Below are 26,168 nucleotides of genomic sequence, written 5' to 3'. Positions count from 1 at the left end.
GTATACTCATTGAAGTTTTTTGTAAGGAGACGTTTATTTAACATTTATGGAAGGAGTCTCAACTGTCAGTGCTTTGTAACAGTCGGTAAGTTTTCCATCACAGGAAAGTCTTCAGGACAGAGAACTTTGCACTTTGTGGTTTATTTAGTAACATCCAGAAAAAAGAACAGCTGGTTAACAGAAACTAACTTGTCTTGCAGATGTTCCACAGCCTTAAATGTAACTCTAAATGGTTAAAAAAGCATGACGTGCCATTCATTAATAAATTGGAAATTATAATCATTGGCAACTCACTGTGGCATAAGAGGAATAACTTTGGGGCGGTAACGGTAACTCTGCTTTGCATCGGGCAACATCACACCACCCCATTGTGGATTATTTTCTTATAACCGCATACTCCCAAGTGTTTTCTTCATTACTTATGATACATTTCAGGGAAGAAGCTGATCTAAGTAGTCTGATGTTATGGTAATACATTGTTTGTACAATATGCATGCCCGAGACTCAAATGAAGAAATTAATTGTAAGAAATTAATGCTGGAGGGCTTTTGACACCTTTTTGAGACCACTGTGACATTTGCACAAGCATTATATATTAATTTAGTATATGCATTTAACCCAACTGAGACAGGATAGAGTTCAAGCATATAGCAGAGCAGTTATAGATTTTTGGGCATTTCTCTGACAGTCCTGTCAGAAATTTAAATGTGACAATCTTTTGATCACTAGCTCAGAGCACTACTCTACACTAAAACAGAGCACACACTCACACATACACATCCCCTGAAGTCCTCCAAGTAGCTCTTAAGCGCTCACATGAACATTTCATTTGTGAGATAAAACAGGCCAGTGAAACAAGCGGGCCTGCCAATTTTACTGAAGAAGAGAAGAGAGGCTAGGGGAATCAGAAAAGAGAGGGAGGAGAAAGTAAGAGTGAGAGAGAGAGAAAGCGGGAGAGGAGGGGAGAGAGAGAGAGAGAGAGAGAGAGAGAGAGTGCTGTGTGATAAACTCTGCTGTGAGCCCTCCTGTATGCTTCAGTCAGGAAGTTTAGGGAGTGTAGGAGTGCATGAGATTGGAAAAAGCAAGTGTGTCGAAACAAGCAGGCACAGAGCAGGCAGGACCCACCACGCAGCCCAGACACGGAGGTGTGTGTGCTTGTGGTTTTAGACTTGGCTGTTGACTTAGGGGCTTCTGAGTTGAGTGTGCAAGTGGCTACATCGACAAGAAAACATAGCAATTGCTGTCTCCACCAAGTCCTTCTTCTTCTTTGTAGTTTGCTTGAAGGTGTCTGCAGGAAATCAGTTTTTTTTCCCTGAGAGAAAACAAAGCTGAAAGAAGGGCAAAGGCCAAGACAACTGGAGTGACTCTAACTTCTAACTCCCTAAGGACTTTTTTCCATCCACCTTCAGGAGCAGACGACTACACTCACTAGAGAAACTCCAGCTCATCACAACTGTCTCACCACAGCCTCCAAGCCAGAGAAAGAACAAGGGAATCTGGGGAACCCACCATTCCAGCCCCCTCCTTCCCCTGCCTTGGCTCCTGGCCCCTCCTCTGCAGGCGCCCCATGGTACCCTCCACCCCCAGTGGGGCAGGAAGCGTGAAAAATCTCACTAATGGGTTTATTTGCTGTCAGACCAGCCGCGATCTGTCACTCCCTAGGACTGCTCTACTTGACACTCCTCATAGTCGAGTGAGCTGCTCAGTTTAGTCTTAGTAAATTTTACTTTTACTACCTACTGAGACCATCATCACCTCTAGCCTTCCTCCCTAAGAAGGGAGTCCTTGAGTTGAAGTGCCTGTCCCTCAAACCAATTTGCTCCACTGAATCCAAGCATAGTTGGGGAAACTCCAGCTGTCCCCAACAGAGGGGTGTGCTTTCCAAAGTGAGGCTTGTTTGAAGGATCTGAAGACTGCTTTGGGAGATTGATTGGAGAACAAAAGATGCGCCTCTGGCTGCTAGCCGCATTGGCAGCTCTGCTTTGGAGTCACGGCACACTCCTGGAAGGGGCTGAGGCCAAAAAAGCACGCAAGAGGCCGAAGGAGATGACCCCGCAGCACACCGAGGTGTTCAACACCACACTTTCCAACAGCGAGGAGGAGGATGAGAGCACAAAGGTAAACGGCTCCTGTCTAATTCCTCTGCCTCACTCTAGCCTGTTCTCTCACCTCTTTCGGTGTGTATGAGTTTGCAGGGAGTACAGATTCACCTGAAATGAGTAATGACTATTTCTAACACAGAATTATAACCAGAAAAACATAGCTTTTCTGCGTATGTCTTCCATAGGTCATTAAGGGACATTATCATAAGCTTGCACATACAGACACATGTGGTTTATTTGTGGATTATTTGAGGCCAGTCTTTCAGTTTTTATCAGTGTACTTCCTCCGGTTATGCTCAAGGAACGCCTTTAACACTAGGTAGCCACATTTGTCTTCATAATCAGTGATATCATATTGGAAACATATGGGAAACAGTACCCTGTTTTCCCATTCCCTTAAGCAGAGCAAATCTGGAGGACTCATCAGACAGCAGGGAACCCAACTGATTTATTCTGACCATCATAATCATGTCTCTGCATAGTGTAAGTGTAGAAGTCTTTGGCTGTTTTGCCTCAGAGAAAAAAGAGAGTTTAATGTCGAATTCATGGCTATTTATGTTAGTTCCCCCCCCCACATTGTTGAGTCAGTCAAGAATATGTCCATGGAATTAGACTATAAGTGACAGATCATGGGCTTCAGCCTGTGTGGAGCAGGTGTGTATTGAAACAGAGAGAAAGTGCAGACTGTAATGCGTGTAGGCCAAAATGGATGAATGGCTTAGGTATGTGAGGAATGTGCACTTGGGGAGCCTGATCAGTGCATCAATTAGTCCCCATCCACCTCTAGACGCCTTACTGATTAAGCCTTCAGTGTGTTAATGAGCTGCAGTAGGTGGCAGCTATAGACAGGAGCTCAGACTGACATTAATGTATTTTGAAGTTGTTATTTTTTCCAAAAATAAAATTTTCCAAAGTGAACATGTAAAATATTATGTCAGCATTAACTTTGGTCTGGATCAGCATTAGTCAGGCGACATAAACGCCCACATGCGGTGACTGAGTTTGAATGGAAGTATGCATGCATATCCTCAGGCTTTACCATGATAAATGTTTTGCCAGTTTAACCCTGTTTATTTATTGCATAAGTATTGTTTAGATATAATGGTTTCCACTGGACCATTTGCCTCTGTCGGCCCACCCATTGTGTTGGCATTCTCAAATGACTCGCTCTGGCTCTCCGCCTCCATACCAATACGCTTCATGATTTGTATGCTTCACTTAGTTTGTTCACAACAACTGTATTTTTCCTGAAACTAATAGTGAGATGTCTTGGACTTTCTCAGTAGAGCAAAACTCACGATCTAAGATTTCCAAGTCATTAGGGGGTTAGTGAGTTTGTATATGTGCTACTAGGTCAGGGAATACAGGTTGCACATTGCTGGCACCTGATTACTGGAATGAATAATAATAATACACTTCATTTATTTCACACCTTTCCCAAACCCAATGTGACTTTAGAAAATACAGTATAACATCACTACACTAATGTGAACTTGTTTAAGTGTGTAAAATTAAGGACTATGAGGATTTTACCTGTTGAATTAGAGGCTGTAATGATTTTATATCTAAAATCAGAAGCCACTTGGGTCAGACCCCAGGGCCTCTGGAGGCTTCAGCCAACAATGCATATTCTTCCGCCATTACCCTCTTCTTCTTCGTCTTCTTCTTCTTCTTCTTCTTCTTCTTCTTCTTGCTGTGGTCCGGTGCAGGCAAGCTGCCATGATGTAATTCCTGGGAAAGTTTAGGTGGGGAGATATTTAAAGACCCTTGGCAGAGCTCTTTCCCAGCCCATTGATTCTGTCATTCTCAGGCCAGCCTGACTCCACTGTGTCTGGGACATCCGATAGGGCGAAAAAAAAAAAGAAAAACCAGGGCAGCAGGCCGTGTAAGCCCCTCACAAAGCCTCACAGAAAGGGTCCTGAAAGAGGACACCTAGAAGAGGATTAGCTGCTTTGCCCCCGCCTTGCTTACATTCTTTTCATCTCGTCCCATGCGATCAGGGAATAATGACATAATCACGTTAAGACCCTGTGTTATGCCAGATTGTGTCACTGCCAAACAACATCACCTGGGCTGTGGACTCAGGGTTAAGTTGATATCCAGGGTTATGGGCCGAAGATCAATTTCAGAGATTTAAAGCATGTTAGATGGCATTAAAGGAAGATATGTCAAATCCTTATACTACTTATAATCTCACTTCAGGTGAAAGAGGTAAACAGAAGTAAGCTCTCTCATTTTTCACCTCGCTTATTTTTCTGAGTCTTTGTACTTAACCCTCGTGTTATACCAAAGACATAAGTTACACTTGCACATCCTGGAAATAGGAATATGAACTTGAACTTGGCTTACGCATATTATTTTGGCTTTTATGTATAATTTCATGTAGTGACTGTTTTTAGACAAATAAAACAACATCTCCTAATCTACATTCAAAATGAACTGTATTGGCATATGCACAAGTGTTCTTGTAAAAAAAATTAGTTTGCATGTGCTCATGGATGCTGCAGGAGAGAATGAACGATAAATAATAACATAAAATAACAACAATGTTAAAAAAAAATGGAAGAAAAAAAACAACATTAGAAAGTGGTTATTGGCATATGTTACATAATCCTAGACAGAGACTGTAATGTAGCCCTGAGGGTAATAATGGCCTGTTCATATTCTTCTTCCCAGAATCATTATCAATTTTTTTGATTAACTTAATAAAGCTGAAATCATAGAAAGAAACTATGCACAAATGTAGGAATTAAGTGCAAAGAATAGTGAGATAATATAAGAAAAGTTTTTTAAAGCTGGAAACGATACCATTTTACTCCTGAAATATTTTGTGTTTACGGATTTTTTTTTTTTTTTTTTGCTCGTTTGGCTGACATTTTATCCAAAGTGCTGATGTTGGAATTTAAACTCATAACCTTCTGATAAGTAGCCCAAAGCCTTAACCACTGAGTCACCAAAACACATGCATGTCCTTGAAGAAGGCTAAGTTTTGCAAAGCTATCACTGAGCAGCACAATGGAAAAAAAAGTCATTAATAGCCATCATCAAAGGTGCTTCCCAAAATCATGGCAGTCATCAACAAGCTAAGATCTCTGTGATGCAATGCTTTGGCATAAATGATCCATTTGACCTACCACAGATAAAAAGGGGGAAAATGAGCAGCCACTCCAGCCTCCATCCCTACACTGTAATTTCTGCATAAAAGCAGGTGTGATGCTCCAATCAGCCGCTTCTCAGCCTTGTGGAAGGAGGTGGGTCGAATAATTCTACAGAGCTCATAATAGGCCTTGTGGTTTTTACTCTTCACATGTCTTCACTGGCAAAGGAATGCGCACTCGATATACGCTCGCACACAAAAATATCTATACAATGTTTACACTGCCAAGAGATTAAAAACAACACGGGGCCCCTGCTAACCTCAGCTCAGATCTCCGCTCGTGGAAAGTTTCCCAGCCATTCTCAACACATACAGTACAAGGCGGTGTGTTTTGTAAACGTGTGCTAGATGGCGGCGTAAATTAGATACAGCCGTTTTTGTTGTCACTGATTTAATGACCCATGGGCCTAATGGGCGCCTCTCCAACTTTCCCCTCGAGTAATAACACAGCAGTTAACTGTTTCACTGTGTATGTAAGGATGTGATGAAAGGAACTTTATGGCAACTGCCAAACAAATATTTCAGCATGCAAAAAAGAGCCACGTCTTTATTTGTCCATTCGGAGGGTATTAGCTGTCAAACCTTGGCAGGAATGAGTGATGAAATGAAATAATGAAAACTGCACTGGGTTCTGGTACCTGTTCAGTGAAAGCCTTTGAAAAGGGGGCCTCCTGCCTGATACGTAGTGAAATGATCGTTTTCTTTTGTATCTCAGTGCTGGATCCCAAAGGGCATAATGACTTGGTATCAACCCAGGGCTTAATTGTAGGTACGGCACAGAGGCGTGCCGCCAATGCGCTCATATAATCAAGACTGTAAATCTGTCCACCGATCCGTAAAAAGCAACGCCGGGAACATGGCATCATTGCGCTTTGTTCATCCCCTCCCAATGTGCCACTTTTTCTCCTGGGGGCCTCTAGTGGGATCCACTCTGTGTCCAAGCACGAACTTCACAAGTGTGACTAATAATCACATGATTAACATGAGAATTTTACACATGTGGCTTTCAGACTCTTCACCTCATGTTTCACACGTGCGGACTTCTCGCATGGAGCATATGGGTTTTATTTTTTATTCTTATTTCTTTTCAATTGCTAATTGTTCATCTGATCACAAGTTCATTTGTCACATGCAGGGCATGTGGTTTTATTTTCCATGTGATCACATGCTGTTACATGATGTCATGTGCAATTTAAGGGCACGACATAGTGAAATGCACATTAGTAGGTTTTTCACACGTGATCCTGTATTACTCTCAAACGCACAGGTGAAAAACATATGATCACGTGTAGAACGTAGGTGATTTTTCCGTCCGGGCGCTCCTGCCGTGCCTGCCGTGCCAGCGAGAGGCACTGGAGTGGAATGGCGGCTGAATGGCAGATGGAGATGAGCGTGACAGCGAGGACACACGCCACTGATGTCCAACTGCCGAAACAAAGAGAGGCTCCCTTCATTCAATTCATTAGGGATGAAAAAACAAAGGGTTACTTTGTTGCCATATAAGAAGAGGAAAAACTTTCAGTGAAGAAAAGTTAAGTTTAACAGAAAAGTGATCCGTGTCCTGCCGCCAAACCTAAACAAATTCCATTTCAGACAGCTCACCTCACAGCTCTCCTCTACCCCTGTTTTTATCTCCACCACAGCCACTCAGGAGTGTTTTGAAAAGGGCTGGATATGAGAGTGATAGTGAGAAAAAAAAAAACCCTAGTGAGGTCAGTGAGAAACAGATTCCCAGTGTTGTAAATAGACACACACAATTACAAAAAAATTCCTAAATCAGGATCTGCACTGACCTCATATCCAAGAAAACCAGGCTACACGTTTATTTTTAGATTTTATTGCTGTAACCTGTAACTCACACCTCATGAGCTGTCTTTTTCGCTTGTTCTCTCTGTGTCTGCACGGTTTCCTTTGGGTTCTCCGGTTTCCTCCCGCCCAAAATATGCAGTAGGTGAATTGGCGCTGTTCAATTGCCCCAGGTGTGAATGTGTGTGTGCATGTTGCCCTGGATGGACTGATCTCATTCGGCAACCCATCGCAGGATAAAATGGCTACAGCAGATAATAAATGTAACCGATAACAGTTATCATTCAGTGTTTTTGCTAAATCCTTAAGGAAGACAAATTTCCTAATCTTCATGTGTACTGGTGACCATGTTGAGAATATGAGCAGTGGGCAAAAAAAAAAAAAAACAAAAACGCAAAGTCTTTGTTTACTATTATCTCGTGCACTTAATGTGATATTACATTTTAATAGCTTTAATGTGCACCTGAATAGTTTTTATCTTAAAATGATGCTATGACATCAGCAAACAGAAAATACCACCAATACAGGTCATTTTCCCTTGTATGCAAAACCATATTTTTTTACAGCAGAACTCTATGGAATGTGATTCGTGTCTCAGATTTTAAACTTTACATAAAAAAAATTCTTTGATATGCAAATTTACATCATAAGCTGATGGCAACACAGTTTTTGGATGTGTTTTTGCACCATTCTTCATAAAGTGGCAGATCCAAAATGGAGGTTTGAGAGATTTGATAGAATGTATTACCTTACAATACAATTGTGCTTACTATGTGAAAATCATAGACAAATACAATATAACCAAATTAACTCATTTTCAAAAAGACCAAACTAACCTGCAGGGTCAGCTGAACAATTCCATGCTTCACTGTTTTCCATGCTTCACACTTGCTAACTTGCATAAGCTGCATAAAGTTAGTATATCAAACAGATGATAGGTCCAGATATAAAATAAGAATAAAAAAAAAACATGCTAAATAGCTACTTCTGTCTTAATAACCTCAAAAATGACATTCAGATGAAATTGAATGAAATCATAGTTCTTGCAAGCATATCATCGTTGTTTGTTTGATTTTCAGATGAATTTTTTGTGAGTTCAAGTTCTTTTTTTTTTTTTTGGAAGAGGAGGGGTGATCTGGAGCCTATCCCGGGAACACTGGGTGTGACTTGGGAATACACCCTGGATGGGACTTCAGACCATGTATGCATTCATTCACACACAGGACCAAGTTAGCAAATTAGAGCTGCCAATGCACTGCCATGTTTTTGGGAGGTGGGAGGAAACCGGAAAACCCTGAGGAAACCCACACACGACAACATGTGAAACTCAAGACAGACAGTAACCCGAGCTCAGGATACAACTGGGAACCCTGGATGCAATTCTATCAGCTGAGCCTCCTGTGCTGCCCTACTTAAATACTGATACTTTTACACAATTAAATTACATAATTACTTTCCACCTCTGGTCATGATGAATAGACACTTTTTTCCATAGGCGTGATAATTTTAGCTTAGATGTGTTTTGGGTCCCTGTTATGATATCAACAGATTAGAAATGCATTGAGGACAAATTTGACGTTTTAAGGATCGATGCAAGTTTGTGGCTGTTGAATTTTCTCTCTAAAAACCCATCAATAGTTCTTTGGATAGATGTGTTATCTATAGATCTGGTGACCATGTACAGTAACTACACCACATTCCAAAATGGGAATTTACTGATGGCAATCAGTACAATTTATACTGTGGGAGATCATTCAGAGCAAGAACACCAGAAAGTGCTCAGTGAGAGCTTTCCACTGTTCTTCACATTGTATGTTGCTTTTAACAATATATGTTGTCATAAAGTAGCTTTACAGAAATCCAGATGATTTAGGTCCCTGATGAGTAAACCAGAGGTAATAGTGGTAAGGAAAAACTCCCTTGCCGTGAAGTTTGAAGCCCACAATTGTCTAGAATGTCTTTGGATGCTGTAGCATTACAATTTCCCTTCACTGGAACTAAGAGGCCCAAATCTGTTCCAGCATGACAATGCCTCTGTGTACAAAGTGAAGTCCATGAAGACATGGTTTATTCAAGGTTGGAGTGGAAGAACTTGAGTGTCCTGCACAGAGCCCTGACCTCAAACCCACTGAACACCTTTGGGATGAACTGGAATGTTAGTCCTTCTCGACCAACATCAATGCCCAACCCCACTAATGCTCTTGTGGCTGAATGGGCAAATCTCCACAGCCACTTTCCAAAATCTAGTGGAAAGCCTTCCCAGAAGAGCAAAGGAGACCAACTCCATGTTAATGCCAATGGTTTCGAAATAGGTTGTTCGAAAAAGTACATATGGGTGTGACGGTCAGGTGTCTGCCTACTTTTGGCCATATAGTGTACTACTACAGTTACGAAAGATCTCCCATTGTGTGTATCACCCCAGTGGCAAGGAAAGACACAGTTTAGTACCCTTCTTCTGAGAGTGTATTGTGAATACAAGTGCTGAGATGAACACAGGTCAGTCTTTATGATTACCTCAGCAGTTCTCATATATAATATTGTCAATATCCAAGTGAAATTATCCACTGAAGCAAGCATGAGTTGCAGAAGCAGAGCATCAAAATGCATCTGTAATCTTGGCATTATAAACTTAGACCAACCTCTTGCATTCTGTCTTCACTTTAGAGCCCTGTACAGTGCTGTTTCTGGCTTGTTTCCATCGTTACTGCTGTACACAATAGCTTATGTGCTATATCTGATACAAGTAAATAGAAGACATGACTGTTCGTCTGGCTGGTGTAACGGGCACCCAATTTGTAAGGATTCAGTATTTATGCAATATTTAGTCTAGTTTGTGCAGGCTGTGCGTGCGTGGGCTTAATTATAGGCTTCAGAAATACGGCCTACACGCCTGTCAGTAAATGCAATGGAAAAAATTAGGCCTAATGCATAGTCATGGCGCGAATATCTGGAATTATATTAATCATAACCAAGCTGATTGTAATGGCATGAAAATGAAGCCTAAACAATCATTAAGCCTCTCCACAATGAGACAGTGCTGCATGGCTGTCGATGGCGGCCACAAAATAGTTTAATGGCTGTGTTTATGTTTGCCGTGGCAGGCAGCCTCTTGTTCCTCCCACTTTTGTTGCTCAAAATAAGCTCATTTTCAAATTTCCTTTAAATGTTAAACAAATACTATGTGGCAGAACTTTGGAGAGGTTTTCAAAAAAAACGCCTGATGTGAAGCTATTCTGTTTTAAAGTCATGTGGAGCCTTCGAATGTGACTAAAGTATTCAGTGAATTCAGCAAACACCATACTGAAAAAAGTGTAGATGACAATTATAGCATGTCACAACTTACAGGTACAGTGTTTCTCTTGTAAAATCCAAAACCAAAAGCAGCAAAAGCAACAATTTGCCGTTTCTTCATGCCCAGGTACATTTTGTGGTCAAATTATTTCGTAATTGCATATTTGCAGGCATATACATGTCACTTACTTTCAGTATTTAGGCACTGCATAACTTTAAAAAAAACAAAAAAACAGAGCTGATTATATTAAACTGTGCATTGCTCTAGTGTTTCTGTGGTTAAAGCAAAACTATTAGGTGTCCAACATCCACATACCATTTGACACCCCTTGACACCCCTACTACATTAGTGTTTTATTCATAGACTAATAAATTAAGGAGCTTTGTGTTTTCCTTTCATCTTCTCTAGATTACTTCAGTGGGAGGCTTATATTATTGGGTAAAATTCTTTCTTTCCACCGGCTCACCCATAATGGAGTATTTGGCAGCATTGCCCCAAACTGCACTGCTATTTTAACAACCACAAACCCAAATCATCAGAGGAAAAACTAGGTCCATAAAAGTGCGTAGGTGGAGGTATGCTGAGCTACAAGCTCCTTGACATGATCCATCACAGGCATTTCTGAAAATGTTCACATAACTCAGTGTAGCAGCTTTTTCCACACTAGTCATGTTGCCGCTTCTGTTTACAAAGAACATTGCATGAGTGCTGTTTCACAAACAAGACAATAAAGATCATTTCTTGAATTATTTGGAATAAAGACAGTGGTTTGGCACCATCATCATCATCATCATCCTGGTTTGAAACTGATCTGTGCTACATCATGGGCATGGTATCATTCTTATAATTATGTGCTCACAATCCTTAGCTTGTTTCTTGACATAGCAATGATGAGCTTATTCATTCCCCTCAGGCGCTGGAGTGGTGGATTTGCACTTTTATGGTTACATTAGGTGGTCTTGAATATTACCATGAACAGGGGAGTGCTGTGCCTGTGCGAAATTCTACAAAGCTCATGTGCTTTGTCTTGTTGCACTCTAATCCCCTGCTTTGAGAGAATTATGGTGTCTCTACATGCACAATTTGAGTCTGTTCATCCACAGTGTTTGCAGAGGGTCGTCATATATTTCGAAGTGGTTTAGCAAAGGCGTTGACGAACTCATTGGCCTCCAGACCCCCATAGAAAACCAGTCAGATTGAATGTGCTTGAACAACCTTGTGCTAAATTCATAGGAATTCTAACAACTGAGTGATTTTTTTTGGACTTTAACCATTGAATCCTGGTCACTGTGGATCCCGAGAAAACTGGACATGAGACAGGAATATGCTCTGGATGGGATGCCAGTCCATCATTCACACCAAGGGTCAATTTAGCATAACCTGTCCATTTACTGACATGGTTTTAGAATGTGGGAGAAAAACTGAGAACCCGGAGGAAGTCCACATGGATGAGAAAATCTATGAGCACTAACACTGTCTCTCGCACAAAGCTTAAGCATTTACACATTTTCACATAGGTTAGATAGGGAGAAATCTTCCAAATTTGCAGAAGAGACTTTGTGAGCTTTGAGGAACAATTCATTTCAATCTTCAGTCAACTGAAATATCATTTTCATCATAATATTCTGATCTGAATCTTTTACCTTAATTGTTCATCTTTTGCAACTTTGTTTGCATGAAATATACCTGTTGAGTTACATATACAATAAATATATGACTAGGTTAAGCCTTAGCTTTGCCAATCCTACTCCTATTAGCATTCAGACGACATTCCAGGAAATAGAACAGCAAGAATCCAATTACCTTTGTGGGAAGGATCTGAAGGATTACTCTCAGCCTTAACAATATATTTACAATTGACTGAGCCTGTCTGTCTTTTACATGTCTCGGGGCTCCTGAGGCACTACACAAACACAAAGACATCCAACACACAAGAAGCCCGTGTGCTAGTTAAGTTGTTTATTTTGTCTGCTGTCACAAGAAAAACGAGAGAGAGAGAACAAAAACCTTGCCCAACCAAAACCAAAATACAAGCCCTTTTCATTCCTGAATATTTGAGATTTAAAAAAAAAACAAAAACAGGCGTTTACTTTGTCGTTGCATAAGAAAAAGCAAAGTCTTTCTGCAAAGAAAAATGGCATGTTAGTTTAACAGATAAATGATCCATGTGAAGCTGCCAAACCTAAACAAACTCCATTTCAGACACCTCGCCTCTAAGACTCTGCTCTATCTTCACTTTTATCTCCACCACAGTCACTTGACATTTAGAGAAAGGTGTGAAGCCTTTGCTGTGGTTGTCGGAATTCAGCTTTACTTATTAACCAGTTCTATGGATACACGTGGATGGATTGTTGTTGTTGTTTGGATAGTTCTTTGGATTTGGTTGTCATCATTTCAAACTATTTCAAACTACTGGAGGATCGAGTTGGTTATTTGCATCTGCAACCAACGTACATTAACTACACATCACTCCAAAGAAAATCTACTGAAGGCAGTTTTGCCTGTGCAATGTGGTATTCCTTGTTTTACATAGTTCTTGACTCGTGTCTCCACTCAATAAACATTCTTGCAGATTAGCCAAGGGTGGAAAGAGTACAAAACACACTGACTTGAGTAATAGTACTGCTACTGAAGTAATAATTCACTTGAGTAAATGTATAAGTAGTGATAATAAGTAAGAGTTAATAAGTTGTCTGGTGAAAAACTGCTTGAGTAATTACTGGACAACTCATACTACTACTCCAAAAATGTTCTATATCTAAGGAATGCATTTCTGAACAATTATGTTAACTAAGGAAGTGAGCTATGCTGAAGCCAAATGCTGTTGGGGTTTCAGTAGCTTGCTAGGTTCAGTAGCTAACTAGCTAGCTCATGTTAATATATACACGTTTCTAGCTACATAGTTAGCTATCTAGCAAGGATGCCCCTTACACATTAACCTGAGTGTTACCTGTAGGCTGTAGCAGCATTAGATATATTAAGCACAACAGGCAAACGCTACAACACATCAAAGTGACATCTTAATACAGTTTAATACAGAGCTTTCATACTGTAAAATATCAAAAGATCTGGCTAGCTAGTCTAGGTCACTCAGCTAGCTAAACTTTCACCTATACATGTTTCCGCAGATTGGATGTTGAGCTGTGAAATGTCTGTATCTCCATGAGTTTTGGCTCACATAATTTGTAGATCATTATCATGCTGTTTCTTACAAAAGAATAAATTAGGCTAGGGGTCTACATCAGTCTCTGCTGTCTCAGACATTGCTGCTGCTGAGTAAGCATTTGGTTCCTGAGATGTAGACTATTTGCAGGAAACGGCATAATTTTTGATTGGCTTACAGTAGGGGTTATCTGTAATGGTGTTCAAAAATAAACGTCGCAAAAACTCAAGTAACAGTACTATGATTATATTCAAAAAGAACTGTTACTTTGAATCATGTACTCCAGTACTGTACCACTAGTACATGTACTTTGTTACTTTCCACCCCTGAGATTAGCATATGACATACGGAAAGCCTTCATACAAATAAAACTAATATTCTACAGCTATGACTCTGACAAAATACAAAGAAAAAAAAATGCTGCTATGCAAAAAAACAAAACAACAAAAAAAAACCACACATTTGGAGATTGGTCCAAAACATGTCATTCTGTGATTCATGAATATTGAACTTGGTCCAAGCTGGGATTTAGATTGCTCAAGTTATTGGCAAAATGTGTGCATTATATCAGATTTGTCAAGATTGCATATTTGATAACCATAGTGTGAGTGAACAGGCTCACACTGAAAAATTAGCTTTAGATAAGGTGAAAAGATGAGAGACGTTATTTCCATTATGACTTATAGCATCTAATGTGTATGTACTTGTAAATGGTAGGTTCAGCATATCTGATGTATCACCTGAGGAATATCCACAAATGTGAATATACTTGGTATGAGGTAGCATAACATGCCACAAAACCAATTCCTTCGCTTTGATGCTTTGATGGAAAGGGAGAGAAAAAGAAAGAAAGATAAAGAGAGAGAGAGAGAGAGAGAGAGAGCAACCTGCCTTGATGTCTGGCACCATTTAATAGTATCTTTAGGCAAGATTTTCCAATGATGGTTTGTAAGCAGAAATTATGACTCATTGGATTTAGTGACAATACTCCGCACTGAATGCCAAGTGGAGAATGATTCCGGTTTTACATGTCTGATAAATCACATAATTAGTGCAGTCCTCCAAGGCTCATTGAAGAGGAAAATAAGAATAAAATGTGTGAACACAGGCAGAGTGATCAATGATACGTGTATCCAAAGCCAACTCTACAATCAAGAACAAAGTGTTGCATGCTTACATGTTTATACAATAACATATTTATTTAAAAATTCTATTTATTCAGGTCACAGAGAGCCAAAGAGTAGACCCACATGGATCATGGATGGATTTTGTGAAGAGGCCGGTTGGCAACTTCCCGGGAAAATGCCGGAAAAGGAAGCGGCCACTGGTATTGAAACTCAAATCATACCCTGTCACTCATCAAAGATTTGATTTCTACATTTCTATCCTATTAGGCAATGCTTCAGTTGAACACTTGTATTGACTGTAGGGCTTGTAGTACATAATTAAGATCATACGTCATATTTTATGTCATGTTGTGACATGTCTTATGACCTTTGAGTCAGAGATTAAGAGTATGTTATGTTTCAGCCGGGACCTCAAGGACCTCCTGGCCCTCCAGGACCTCAGGGCCCACCAGGGGCCCCTGGAGCAGAGGTCACTCAAGAGGTTTTGCTGAAGGAGTTTAAAGAAATGATCAAAGGTGAGCTATTATAAACACATATACACACATTAAAACCAATCCGTCGGCATATGTGAGAAATCTCAGCACCTGTGATTGGACAAGGCACTTCTCATGAGCCAGTACGACATAGAGCTGTTAAAAATCTGCACGTGCTAACCATATGCGTTTAAAAAGTTTGATCTGCTGAACGACGCCGTAGACATGGCTGTGGTTTTCCAGTGCCTTCACTTTCACACATTCTCAACCCACTTTATAAAAGCCACTGTGGAAGATCTTAGCTTGTGCAAAACCAGTCAGAGATCATACACAAGGAGCTTTTCGTGATCCAGAAATTAGGCTGTTAAAATGTGTGTATGCTAACCATATGCTTTTTTTGAAAAGTCTGATCTGTTGAGTGTAGTAGACAATTCAGTGCACATGCAGTCTGGGGATTTGAGGGTTTTCAAATTTACCTTCACACATTAATAACCAAATATACACTAGGTCGGGTTTCAAGCGGGTTTCCATAAGCACATGTGGAAGACCTTAGCTCTATTGATCTGGCTAGTTGTGCTATAAAAGTTGTGAAAGGCTATGTCAAAGTGAGAGAAAGCATTCTGTGACATTTTCATTTGTGCAGATAATTTATTGCACAAAATAAAATCTGCATGCTTTGAACAGGGTATGCCATAACAGAGACGTTTCTATTTGTAAATCACTCTTAATAAGAACTGTACAACAACAATCATCATCAAAACAAGTAATACATACAAACAAAGCTAGAAACTCTAGCTAATTTTGTGAAGCTACACTGCTACTTGGTAAAAGAAAAAGTAGCTAGCAGCTAGAAAAGCTATATTATTTTGAAACTAGCCTAGCTAAAACAACAACAATAATAATAAAAAAAGTAACACATACTGAGACACATACTTATTCCAATACTGTTGGTTAAGTTTGTTTCTGGAAATCTAGCTAGCTAGCTAACTTTTTTTCATGCTACACTGCTACTTGTCAATACATTTTTTTGAAAATAGCTAAGCTAGCAGCATTGCATCTTGTAGCTAGCTTATAGTGCTACACCACTACTTGTTGAAAAAAGTAGCTAGTTACTGGAAATGATCAATTATTTTGAAAATAGCTCAGTTACTAAAATGTAGCTAAGCTAGTAGCATTGCTACTTGTAGCTAGTTACTCCTCAACACTGGATAATTGAAAGTGGATGACTGAAGATATCCTTTTTGTATAAATATTATTCAGTTCAGTCACTTTAAATTCTATTACATTTAATTACCGTCACCACCTAACAAAAAATAATTTGTAAGATCAGATGTTAAGAGACAGCTCGTGTTTTAATTGGGTCCAGACTGTCAGGTCTCTGTGGTTGTCATTCTGGCATTAGAATCATGTCAAATGGTTTCCGATGCACTTTTTTTTCTGTTGTGTTCATTCAGAAGCCACGGAGAGGAGAGCGTTGGTGGACAGGGCAAGCGGGCAGAGCCAGCTGCCCACAACTCTGCTGGCACTGGAAGGTATGGCGTCGTACCGGAGGATCGAAGAGGCCTTCCACTGTAAGCTCAGAGGGCCTGTCGTGGTAGACAAGAAGACTCTGACTGAGCTGCAGAACTTCCAGACAGTAAGTGTTATGAAAATCCACTCCCTGGGGAATGTATTAGTTATAACTGATGAAAAGCTTTTAAAAAGATGAATATTTTGGGAGGTGACGCGCAGCCCTGAGTAAATAATAAGTACAGCCATTTTTCTCTGCAATAGTTCATCAGCATTGTCTGAAAATCCGTCTACTGTGCACTTGCCTAGCACATACATATAAAGGCGAGGCTGCTAATGATAACATTATGTGGCTCTTACAGATAGGCAGTAGTGTTTTTCCAACATCCATCCTCACCCTGTCTGTTTTTCTTTCTGCATCCACTGTTTTATGGCTTATCTTCTTTTATGTGCATTACCTCACCACAAGAGCTTTAATCACTTGCAATCATATCTCGATTTCACTTTATTCTTTAATGCCATGAAAGGCACATATGCATAAAAACAAAAACAGGTGGGCTTAAATCATGGGCAGCCTTTGTTTTATGATCCTGCCATTTATGCGTACAAAATATAATGAGTAAATCAATAAGAGGGAGAGAGAGAGAGACAGACAGGAGCAGAGAAGATCTAATGATAATGTAATAATAAAGTACACAATTTAACATCATAGCCACTGATAGCCATCTGATAGCCACTCAGTGGTCCTAAATAATAGCTCTTTTAAGTGCTAATGTTGGTGGCGGTGACTTGTTTTTGCACAAATTCCAGGCTTTTGAGAACCACTTTGATTTTGATCCAGGTTCCACTTAATGTTCCTTGAATAAGTATTCACCCCCCTCTTGAACTTTTCCACATTTTGTAATGTTACAACCTGGAACTGAAATGGACTTAATTGTGGTTATGTGTCATGAATCAACACAAAATATCCCAATAGTTGGCAAAATTTTTCAAATAAAAACATAAAAGCCGTGATTGGATCAATTGTTCGTTCCATTCCTGTTAAATCTCTAAATTAATTCTGGTGCAACCAGTTGCCATCAGAAATCACATAATTAGTTGAATGGAGTCCACCTATGTGCAATTAAAGTGCCATGTGATCTCAGTATAAGTACACCCATTCCTGGACGGCTCCAGTGTTTGTTAGAGAACACACCATGAAAACCATCGAGCTATCAAAACAATCCAGAACACTATTAAATACATTATTTAAAAATTGTGGCACAACCGGGTAAGGAGGGCATTAGTTAGAGAAGCAACAAAGAGGTCAAGGACAACTCTTAACATGACACTACCATCACCATGCTTCGCTATGTTTAAGTTTTTTATTTGTAAGTAGTTTTGCAGTCTATATTAATTTTTCCTTCCACTTTAATATTATGGGATATTTTGTATAGATTCATGACATATAATTGCAGTTAAGTAAATTGCAGTTCCAGGCTGTTACAATACAAAAAGTGGGAAAGGGGTGAATATTTATGCAAGGAACTGTAACTGTAAGCTCTGCAGTCGTGTACTCATTGTAACTGTGTTGAAGAATAATGTGTGACCTATGCACCACATTTTGGAGCAGTGTGTCTCTGTGTGAATAGCTCTCATCATCTGGACACTAATGATGGGACACTTTGGATTAGCCAATCCTCCAGGCAGGACCAATCCTGAGCCTCTCAAAGCCCTCCTGCTGAAAAATGTCTCCTTTTTCAAATGTGCCACATTGCCTTCTTGGCACTGTACAAAAAGGTACACTGTTTGGGACTTGGATCAGGGAGCAGTAGGGATAAAAAAAATAGATGCTGTTTGAAATGGCACACTGCTTCAGTGAAGAGCTATGTCTTGTGACATTCTGACGCGGCTGGCATGGGGAAGTGAGACGCTGGCATATGAGGAGTAGCAGGGAGAAAAAAAAAAACTTGTGATTTGTGAAGTGGCCTCTGCACCAGGAATGGAAAAAATAGGGCTTTGATGAATGTAGACAAGACTCCCCAATAAAAGGCTGCGGTGCCAAGCATCCCACTGCTAAAACAGCATCAAAGTTTAAAGGTGCATGATTTCTTACCAGTAATAGAATGTGCGCCCAGCTGGAACGTTGTCATAAATTGTGTATAAGAATGGGTGATTTTAAACCTTTCTCAGAGCAATCAATCACGACCATATTTTATTAAGAGAATGCATTGTAAATGCTGATTTCTAGTCTTTCATGTCACAAAAGAATGACAGAACACTTACATGATAAATGCCCAGTTAAATGCTATTATTTTAGCTTATTTTGTCAAGAAAAAGCTTTCACTGAAGTACAAAATCTTTCTGATGGATTCGGAAGGCGTAATACAGAATAACGCGGCCTGGCATGACTGCCCCATACAGTGATGATCAAAAACAGAATTGGAGGCGTCTTGGCAGAATCCGAAATATTTCTGAACCCTTAACTTCTCCATGCTCCCAAACCGAACCCGATTTATTTCGTAACAGTATGTGGGCTTATTAAATTGCAGCGTATTAAACTGCTTTTGAAAAAATACATTCTTAAAACATTTCATAGTTTGGAATGCTACTCAAAAGATACAACGTTTTCTCTGCAGGGTTCTTTTTCTCAAGAGTAACTGTTAAGGCCTATAGGTTCTATGCCATAGATGCAACATAGAAACTGGTAGTTTGGTGTCTGGCGTTGGTTGCTGTGCTCAATAGTTCTCACTTGCCTCTTACCTCCAGCCCCCTGCCAAAGGTGCCTTTCTCAGAGGGACGGGGATGGATCAGTCCACTGGCCGATTTACAGCGCCCATCACAGGAATTTATCAGTTCTCTGCCAACGTCCATATTGGTAAGACGATCACAGAAATCTTAGTTTTTAATGCTTGGAAAAGTTCTGTGTATCCATTAGATACAATATTGTTGAGAGCAAACTATATATCAATGTTACTTCAATCAAGCTGTCAAGCTGTTTTGAAATGAATGGTATTGTTTGAGAATAGAGATGAAGAAGCTGTAATGGAGAGCTAAGTGTATAAGAAAGACTTAAAAAAGTGTGCAGTCTTTAGTAATCTTTGCTTAGGAGGGCCTGAGAATATCTGTCCAATCTTACAGAAAATTAAAATAGAACAAACTCAAGGATATTTGAATACTTTGGGAGAATACACCAAATCTCCAGTATTATTACAGTTTACTGTTTTTCTACAGTTGGTGTCATAAGTTTAAATACGCCTTGCAGAATTGCAAAATGTTAATAATTTACTGTTAATAAAAAGCTATTTCAAATAGCAGGTGTTTACATATAGTCCACACGACACAATAATTACTGAATTTACACAAATGAACCAGTTCAAAAGTTTACATATGCTTGATTATTAATACTTTGTGTTGTTACCTGGATGATCAACGACTGTTGATTTATGTTTTGTGATAGTTGTTTATGAGTTCCTTGTTTGTCCTGAGTAGTTAAACTGCCCACTATTCTTCAGAAAAATCCTCCAGGTCCTGAACATTCTTTGCTTTTCCCGCATCTTCTGCATACTTGACCCCAACAGCGGCTATATGATGTAAGATATAAGATCTTTTCACATTAAGGACAACTGAGGGACTCATACACAACTATTACAAAAGGTGCAAACATTCACTGATGCTCAAGGAGGCAACACGATACATTAAGATCCAGGGGGATGTAAAATTGATCATTGTAAATTGTTATTCTTTTGTCTTCTGGAAAACATGTAAATATCGTATGTATTCTAAAGGGCAGTACTAAATGAAAAAATAATAGAATAAGATAATTTACACCAATCATCCTGTTCAAAAATTTACACCCCCCTGGCTCTTAATGTATCGTGTTGCCTTCTTGAGCATCAGTGAATGTTTGCACCTTTTGTAATGAAGGACACATCATACGTTTATAGTCACATCATAATATTGTGCAACTTCCATGAAACAAGTAGTTCCCCTCAGGATTTACGTTATAACGTCTATAAACTAATGTTCCTTCACCAGCCTTTCTTTTTTTCTCTCTCTCTTGAAATTAATAAGACAAAAAAAATGTTGCATCTGTCCCGTAGTGGAAAACTTATTGACTGTTACAAAGCACTGACACTGGAGACTCCTTCCATAAATGTTAAAAATTAATGATATTAATGTTTAGATATTTTTCTTTCTTAAATAACAGCACGTTTTGTATTTGTTTATTGTTAGTATTATTTGGTCGGCCATACAAGACAGTGTGTATTAGCTGTTACTATAGAAATGGTAACATACTAGAATGAGTGCATTAATATAAACCTCACAGGCATCATTATTATCTAAGCTGCTAAATTAAAGAATACCTTCTGACCAGTCAGAATCGAGAATTCAACGGCAGTGTGTTCACAGCAATTTTCAGTATTTAATTTAGGTAATTTTTAATTTTACACTCTGTCATTGCTGTGTTTTCTGTGATTGAAACAAATGCCCTAAAATCCTCTCCCAGGGTAAATTCTTCTAAGATCTGCTTCAGCCATTATCTCTCAGTACTAGGTTGTGATAGAATCTCCACCATCCCGTGACAAATTCAGAAATATTGCCTCGATGCACGCTCAGGCCGTGCTGGACTATTGTGATTGACTCTGTCTCTGTGTGGTATACAACATTCCCTCAGTTCTCTGGCACTTAGTGTCAGTAACACGCCAATACCTTAATGTTTATACCGCTGATGACATTGCAGGCTTCGGGCCATGTTTACTTCAGTAAAGGAAAATCAGATTACTTCTTTTTTTTGTCTTCTCCTTCAGTTTGCTTCAGAATTCTTGAATACACTTGCAGGAGTGTTTCAGTTGTTTAGCTTCAGGCGTGAAGCTGATTGTGTGTTCTCTTCGCAGACCACAGTGAGGTGAAAAGGAGTAAAAACCAACTCAGGGCCAGAGACAACGTGAGAGTCCTGATCTGCATCGAGTCTCTCTGCCATCGATACACGTGAGTCTTCTCTAATCCAGTAATTCTCAAAATGGGTTCTGTGAAGCATAAACATGGGTCCATGAGTTTTTTTTGTTACAGTGGTAGAAATTACAGCTAATCCTTATTAAAGCTGTTATATTATTAAGTTCATTAGTCGGTTTTCCTGCTCACTTGAATGGGTTTGGGAATGACAACTTTGTAATGGGGGGGTCTGTGGATTTTTTTTTTTAACAGTTAAAGCACCCTTGAAATGAAAACTGGTGTTTCAGAGCTTTTTGTACTGGTCCCTTTGTGTTATGGCCAAGGATACAGTACTATATCTGGAAAATGCAAATTAATACAGTAGTTTTTGAGGTATTGTTGTTTTTAATTTTATAGTCAGGCACTTCCAGGAAAATGATCAATGATGATTCATGTTTGTGCAAATCTTCACAATCATCCAATTAGAACCATATACTGTATGTTCCGCCCCCTAGGAGGCGGGCCTTGCTCTATAGGAGCAGTGAATTAGCAGCAGTAGCAGACTGTTAGCTTCAAACTTGTATTTTTTAGTAAAAAAAGAAAAAAGGTTGGCGTGTATCCATATTAAAGAGTGTGGAATTTGTACAAGGTTATGTGGCAGGCACTTCCTTAGGCGTTTTACTAACTTAGGACTGTTAAATGCAGGAATATGTTGATTGAACAGGAACACACACCATACACAGGCCATACACTTCTGCATATTTAGCCAGCTCTGTCAGGTGTGTTTAGATTCAACAGGGGTGTGACGTTTCTCAAACATTACTGGCTGTTGTATAAATCAGTCAAGCTGGTCAACATGTTGTGAGTACACCAACACACAGAATCAAATCACAGCTAAGAAGCTATTCATGAAGACTTTAAAGGAGTCCCTGACTATTAAAAAGTGCTCCAATTGAATGCATTCAGACAGAATGCAATTATCGAGTATCAAATGTATTTTATTTCACCCGACGTGAAATGAAAACGTGTGGCGTGACTCTGCTATGTTGTTCATGGCGTTGTGTATTATTCCATTATTCCAGCGTTTCTAAGTAGCAGCATGTCACTGCTGTTTGTGGACCGTTTTACGGTGCAGAACTCTAAAAATCTGATATGTATAATTGTATATCACATTCTATGTGATTCTCTTTGGCCCCAATGTTAGTTTCGGTGGTTTCAGCTCTGTCTGTTGTCAGACAATGTCAACTCTGTTAACAAGCCCATGTGGGAGACATCTTTGCTTATAACAGCAATTTTGGTAAGAAAGTCAGTCGCCTGTATAATTTCCCCTCATGTATTTATTACAGCCAAACGCCCGATTTTGACTCCGTTTCCACAGACCGTATCCACATCTTCATAAATTCATGCATGACCCAGGCTCGGAGGAATACATCATTGGTGATGAAAATTAGTATTTTTCTTTGGGCTCCTCTTGGAATTAAGACCATGTGGTTCTTGTTTAAGTGGTTTGGGCAAGCGAATGCATGTCGTAAAAGTCCTCTTCGAGAAATCAAATGAGAAAATGATTTTAGCTTAAGAAGAAAAGACACTGAGGGGAACAGAAATGAGGGCAGATCCAGGCAAATCCCTTAAGGCAGCAGTAATTAGTTGTTTGTTGCTGTTGCTGTAGTTACACTCTGTGCAAATGCAAGAGGATGGTTCATAAACCTGATTAGTCTTACGATTCCAGTTTGTCTCGAGCCAAAATTTACGGGTTGTAAATTATGTCGTCTGTTCCGGCCTGTGTGGAAGCAGCAAGGCATTTCCTGTGATAAAGCGGAGCAGGCCTTTAAAAAAACTAAATGTCCTCAAACCTTCAGCCTGGTCCAGTACTCTTGGTAACCTTTGACCCTTGGGTAGCACCTTTGACTTAACAGGGTCCTGGTTGTTTCTGGGAACAGGGGGGTGGTGGAAATGTGTTTGCAAAAATCTGACCTGGCTGCTAAAAGATTGTTTACTTAAAGGTTTTCTGTCCTTCTCTTATTACAGGATGCAAAGCACACCAGTAATACCATTGCAAAAAAGATTATTGCAAAACAAAAGTCAGTACTACTAGAGATGATAGATTGCAATTTAAAGAGAACCAAAATCGTAAATCATGAAAAAACAGAGCCAGGTTTTTCCAACTCAGTTCGAAACCCAGCAGCTGCTAGGATATGCTGAGAATGTGAGGTGAGGCTCAGTGAGAAGGCGGTTTAGAGAGACAACCAGCAAGATTCATTCACTATGACAAATTCTTCATTTTCCGTCTGAGAGCTGTGGGTGGATGCGGCAGTCCGTTGCAAATCTTCAGACTGCCCAGAGAAATGAAGCACATCAAGTCACTTCTGTCACGTCTGATTTTCCATTCAACTGGAACATCTGCCATGAGCATGAGCACTCAGTTAGAGTTGATAAAAGGATTTGATGCATTTTTTTAATCCCAGAACAACTTCTGACCTATCAGATTCGAGAACTGACATTATTACTGTTGATTATTTTTCTATAACAGTAGCTCTGACAGTAGTTCTGGTTGTATTTCAAACCAATGTTTATGTTCACGCACTCGTTCTAATACCTTACCGTTTCTACAGTAACAACTTACAGGGACTTGTATAGCAGACAAGCCATATAATCTAATGCTAATAATAAACAACTGAAAAAAATGTGTTGTTATTTAACAAAGAAATACATTGAGTCACATTGAGTCTGTGTTGATAATTTGCTATGGTATAAGAGGAATAAAACACTGTTATTGCTTAACTTTGGGGTGGTAACAGTAATTATACTTTACAGCTGGCCACATCACACCACCTAGTCGTTGATTATTTTCCAATAACAGCACATCCAGTTGTGTTTTATTCCTTATATATTAAACATTTTTGCCATTTTTCTTATATCGTACAGCTTCTTTGCTGGAACTTTGATAGATTTGCCTCCTAACCAGACTGTGACAGATTTCTGAAAATCACTTTTCTTAATGCTTCTTATTATTAATGCATTGATGTAGGTCTTTGGAGATGATCGTTGGCTTGGAGAGCAACAGCAAGATATTCACAGTGTATGTTCACGGATTGCTGGAGCTCCAGGTCAGCGTCTAAGTCATACACATACAGTAGTGAGCTTAATGCAATGACTTCTCGCTGTTTTTGACTGGTGTTATTGTGCTTTCTCTTCAGGCTGGTCAGTACACCTCCATATTTGTGGACAATGCAGCAGGAGCTTCAATCACGATACAGAACGGCTCGGATTTCATGGGCATGCTGTTGGGGGTATAGCCTCCCTTCGTTTTTCCTCCCACCTAAGACTGCTTTCTTTTGGACTGCCATCCAACACTGAATCAAATAGTGGACAGCCAGAGGCAGCTAACTGCTCTGCAAATGCTTCAGTATGAGATGACTGAACCACTGCGCTGACTGTGGCACATCTGTTTTACGCCGTCGGTAAAAGACAGTCGGAGGCAATTCTTATCACAGCTTGGAATGAAAAGACAATGTGGATCTTTAATTCAGCTGTAGGCAGGCTAAAAGAAATTCTGAGTATTTTCATATGCAACAAAAGTTATCTTTTTGTTTTATTGGGGTTTTAAGTATATGATATTGAACAGAATTTATTTTGTGATACATATATAATCTACAGTAGATGTATACAAAGATATATGATAAGACAAACGTTGCTTTGAAATCTGACTCATATCTATGATACGGATTCATTATTTGAAAAAAATTTACTGCTATTAGCAGAGGACGTATATTTTTCAATCTGAGTAAAGGCGCTGGCTATGGACTCACTGACCCTGACAGATGCTGTTGTCATTATCATTTCTAATGTACACACCTCTGCTTTGTTGACTGCTAATGATCACACAATAGATAACGCACCATAACACCCTGCACTAGGAAAATGAATCATGTGATTGCTCATAATGAACACATTTGCCAGCTTGCAAAAGGGCAAAACCTGGAGGCGATCAAGCGCACCATAAAAAGCAATGATTCCAACTCTGTTTATTCATTATGCCCGCTTGAAAACACTTCCAGATTTGAGCTAGGGTACTTGGAATGTATGCAGGCACTTGGGAAGAGGTGCCTCCATGACAAATTAGACATGTTAGAGATTCCTGTTGCACTCTATTCTTGTTTTTTGGATGTGACAACCACGTCAACAACGAGCCCTCTTCATTTTTTCACGATTCATTTATAGCAGACAAATATATGAGTACAAATACAATTGTTTAAAGTATTTATGTGAGTATTAGGATGTCAATATGAGAGCGATAATAAATAATGTGAATAAAACACCATTTTTAAGCAGATTTACTCTTCAGGAGTTTGTACTGTAGCATGGAGCTTGAACCTTTTTACATTCAATAAATGTAAGTAATATTTGTGTATAAAGTTGACTCTAAATGACTTTTGTGGCGTATGAACCCACTGTTTGCCTTGCTTTATGTTTCCTTAAAGGAAAACACCATCCTGAAACACATTAACTATGTGTATATTGACATATTTGTAATGTGCTTAGCAAATCTAGTGCCAGTTTAATGGTTGGTGGTGTATTTTTTTTTAATTCCTGTGGTTTTGTGCCATGCTGATGTCATAGGAAGT

General features: G+C 39.5%; 1 protein-coding gene across 1 annotated transcript; it reads left to right on the top strand.

Annotated features, from left to right (window-relative positions):
* The first annotated feature begins 1,014 nt into the window (after nt 1-1,014).
* On the top strand, nt 1,015-25,963 carry c1qtnf12 (C1q and TNF related 12). The gene is made up of 8 exons (XM_026920137.3): nt 1,015-2,118; nt 14,743-14,847; nt 15,051-15,162; nt 16,575-16,756; nt 19,378-19,486; nt 21,507-21,600; nt 24,572-24,650; nt 24,741-25,963. The coding sequence occupies exons 1-8, from the start codon at nt 1,945-1,947 to the stop codon at nt 24,837-24,839; spliced, it is 954 nt and encodes a 317-aa protein (XP_026775938.2). The 5' UTR covers nt 1,015-1,944; the 3' UTR covers nt 24,840-25,963.
* The last annotated feature ends 205 nt before the right edge of the window (nt 25,964-26,168 follow it).

The sequence above is a fragment of the Pangasianodon hypophthalmus genome, chromosome 16, assembly GCF_027358585.1.
Source record: "Pangasianodon hypophthalmus isolate fPanHyp1 chromosome 16, fPanHyp1.pri, whole genome shotgun sequence".
Classification (NCBI taxonomy): Eukaryota; Metazoa; Chordata; class Actinopteri; order Siluriformes; family Pangasiidae; genus Pangasianodon; species Pangasianodon hypophthalmus.
The sequence above is the reverse complement of the archived record's forward strand: the minus strand, read 5'-3'. Positions and strand labels throughout refer to the sequence as shown.

What these genes read in the sequence shown, in the direction of transcription:
- c1qtnf12 (XM_026920137.3), top strand. Translation starts at nt 1,945, where the DNA reads ATGCGCCTCTGGCTGCTAGCCGCATTGGCAGCTCTGCTTTGGAGTCAC. An exon ending in TCTCTCTGCCATCGATACAC is followed by an intron (nt 21,601 to 24,571) that starts GTGAGTCTTCTC and finishes GCATTGATGTAG; the next exon opens with GTCTTTGGAGATGATCGTTG. An exon ending in ACGGATTGCTGGAGCTCCAG is followed by an intron (nt 24,651 to 24,740) that starts GTCAGCGTCTAA and finishes CTTTCTCTTCAG; the next exon opens with GCTGGTCAGTACACCTCCAT.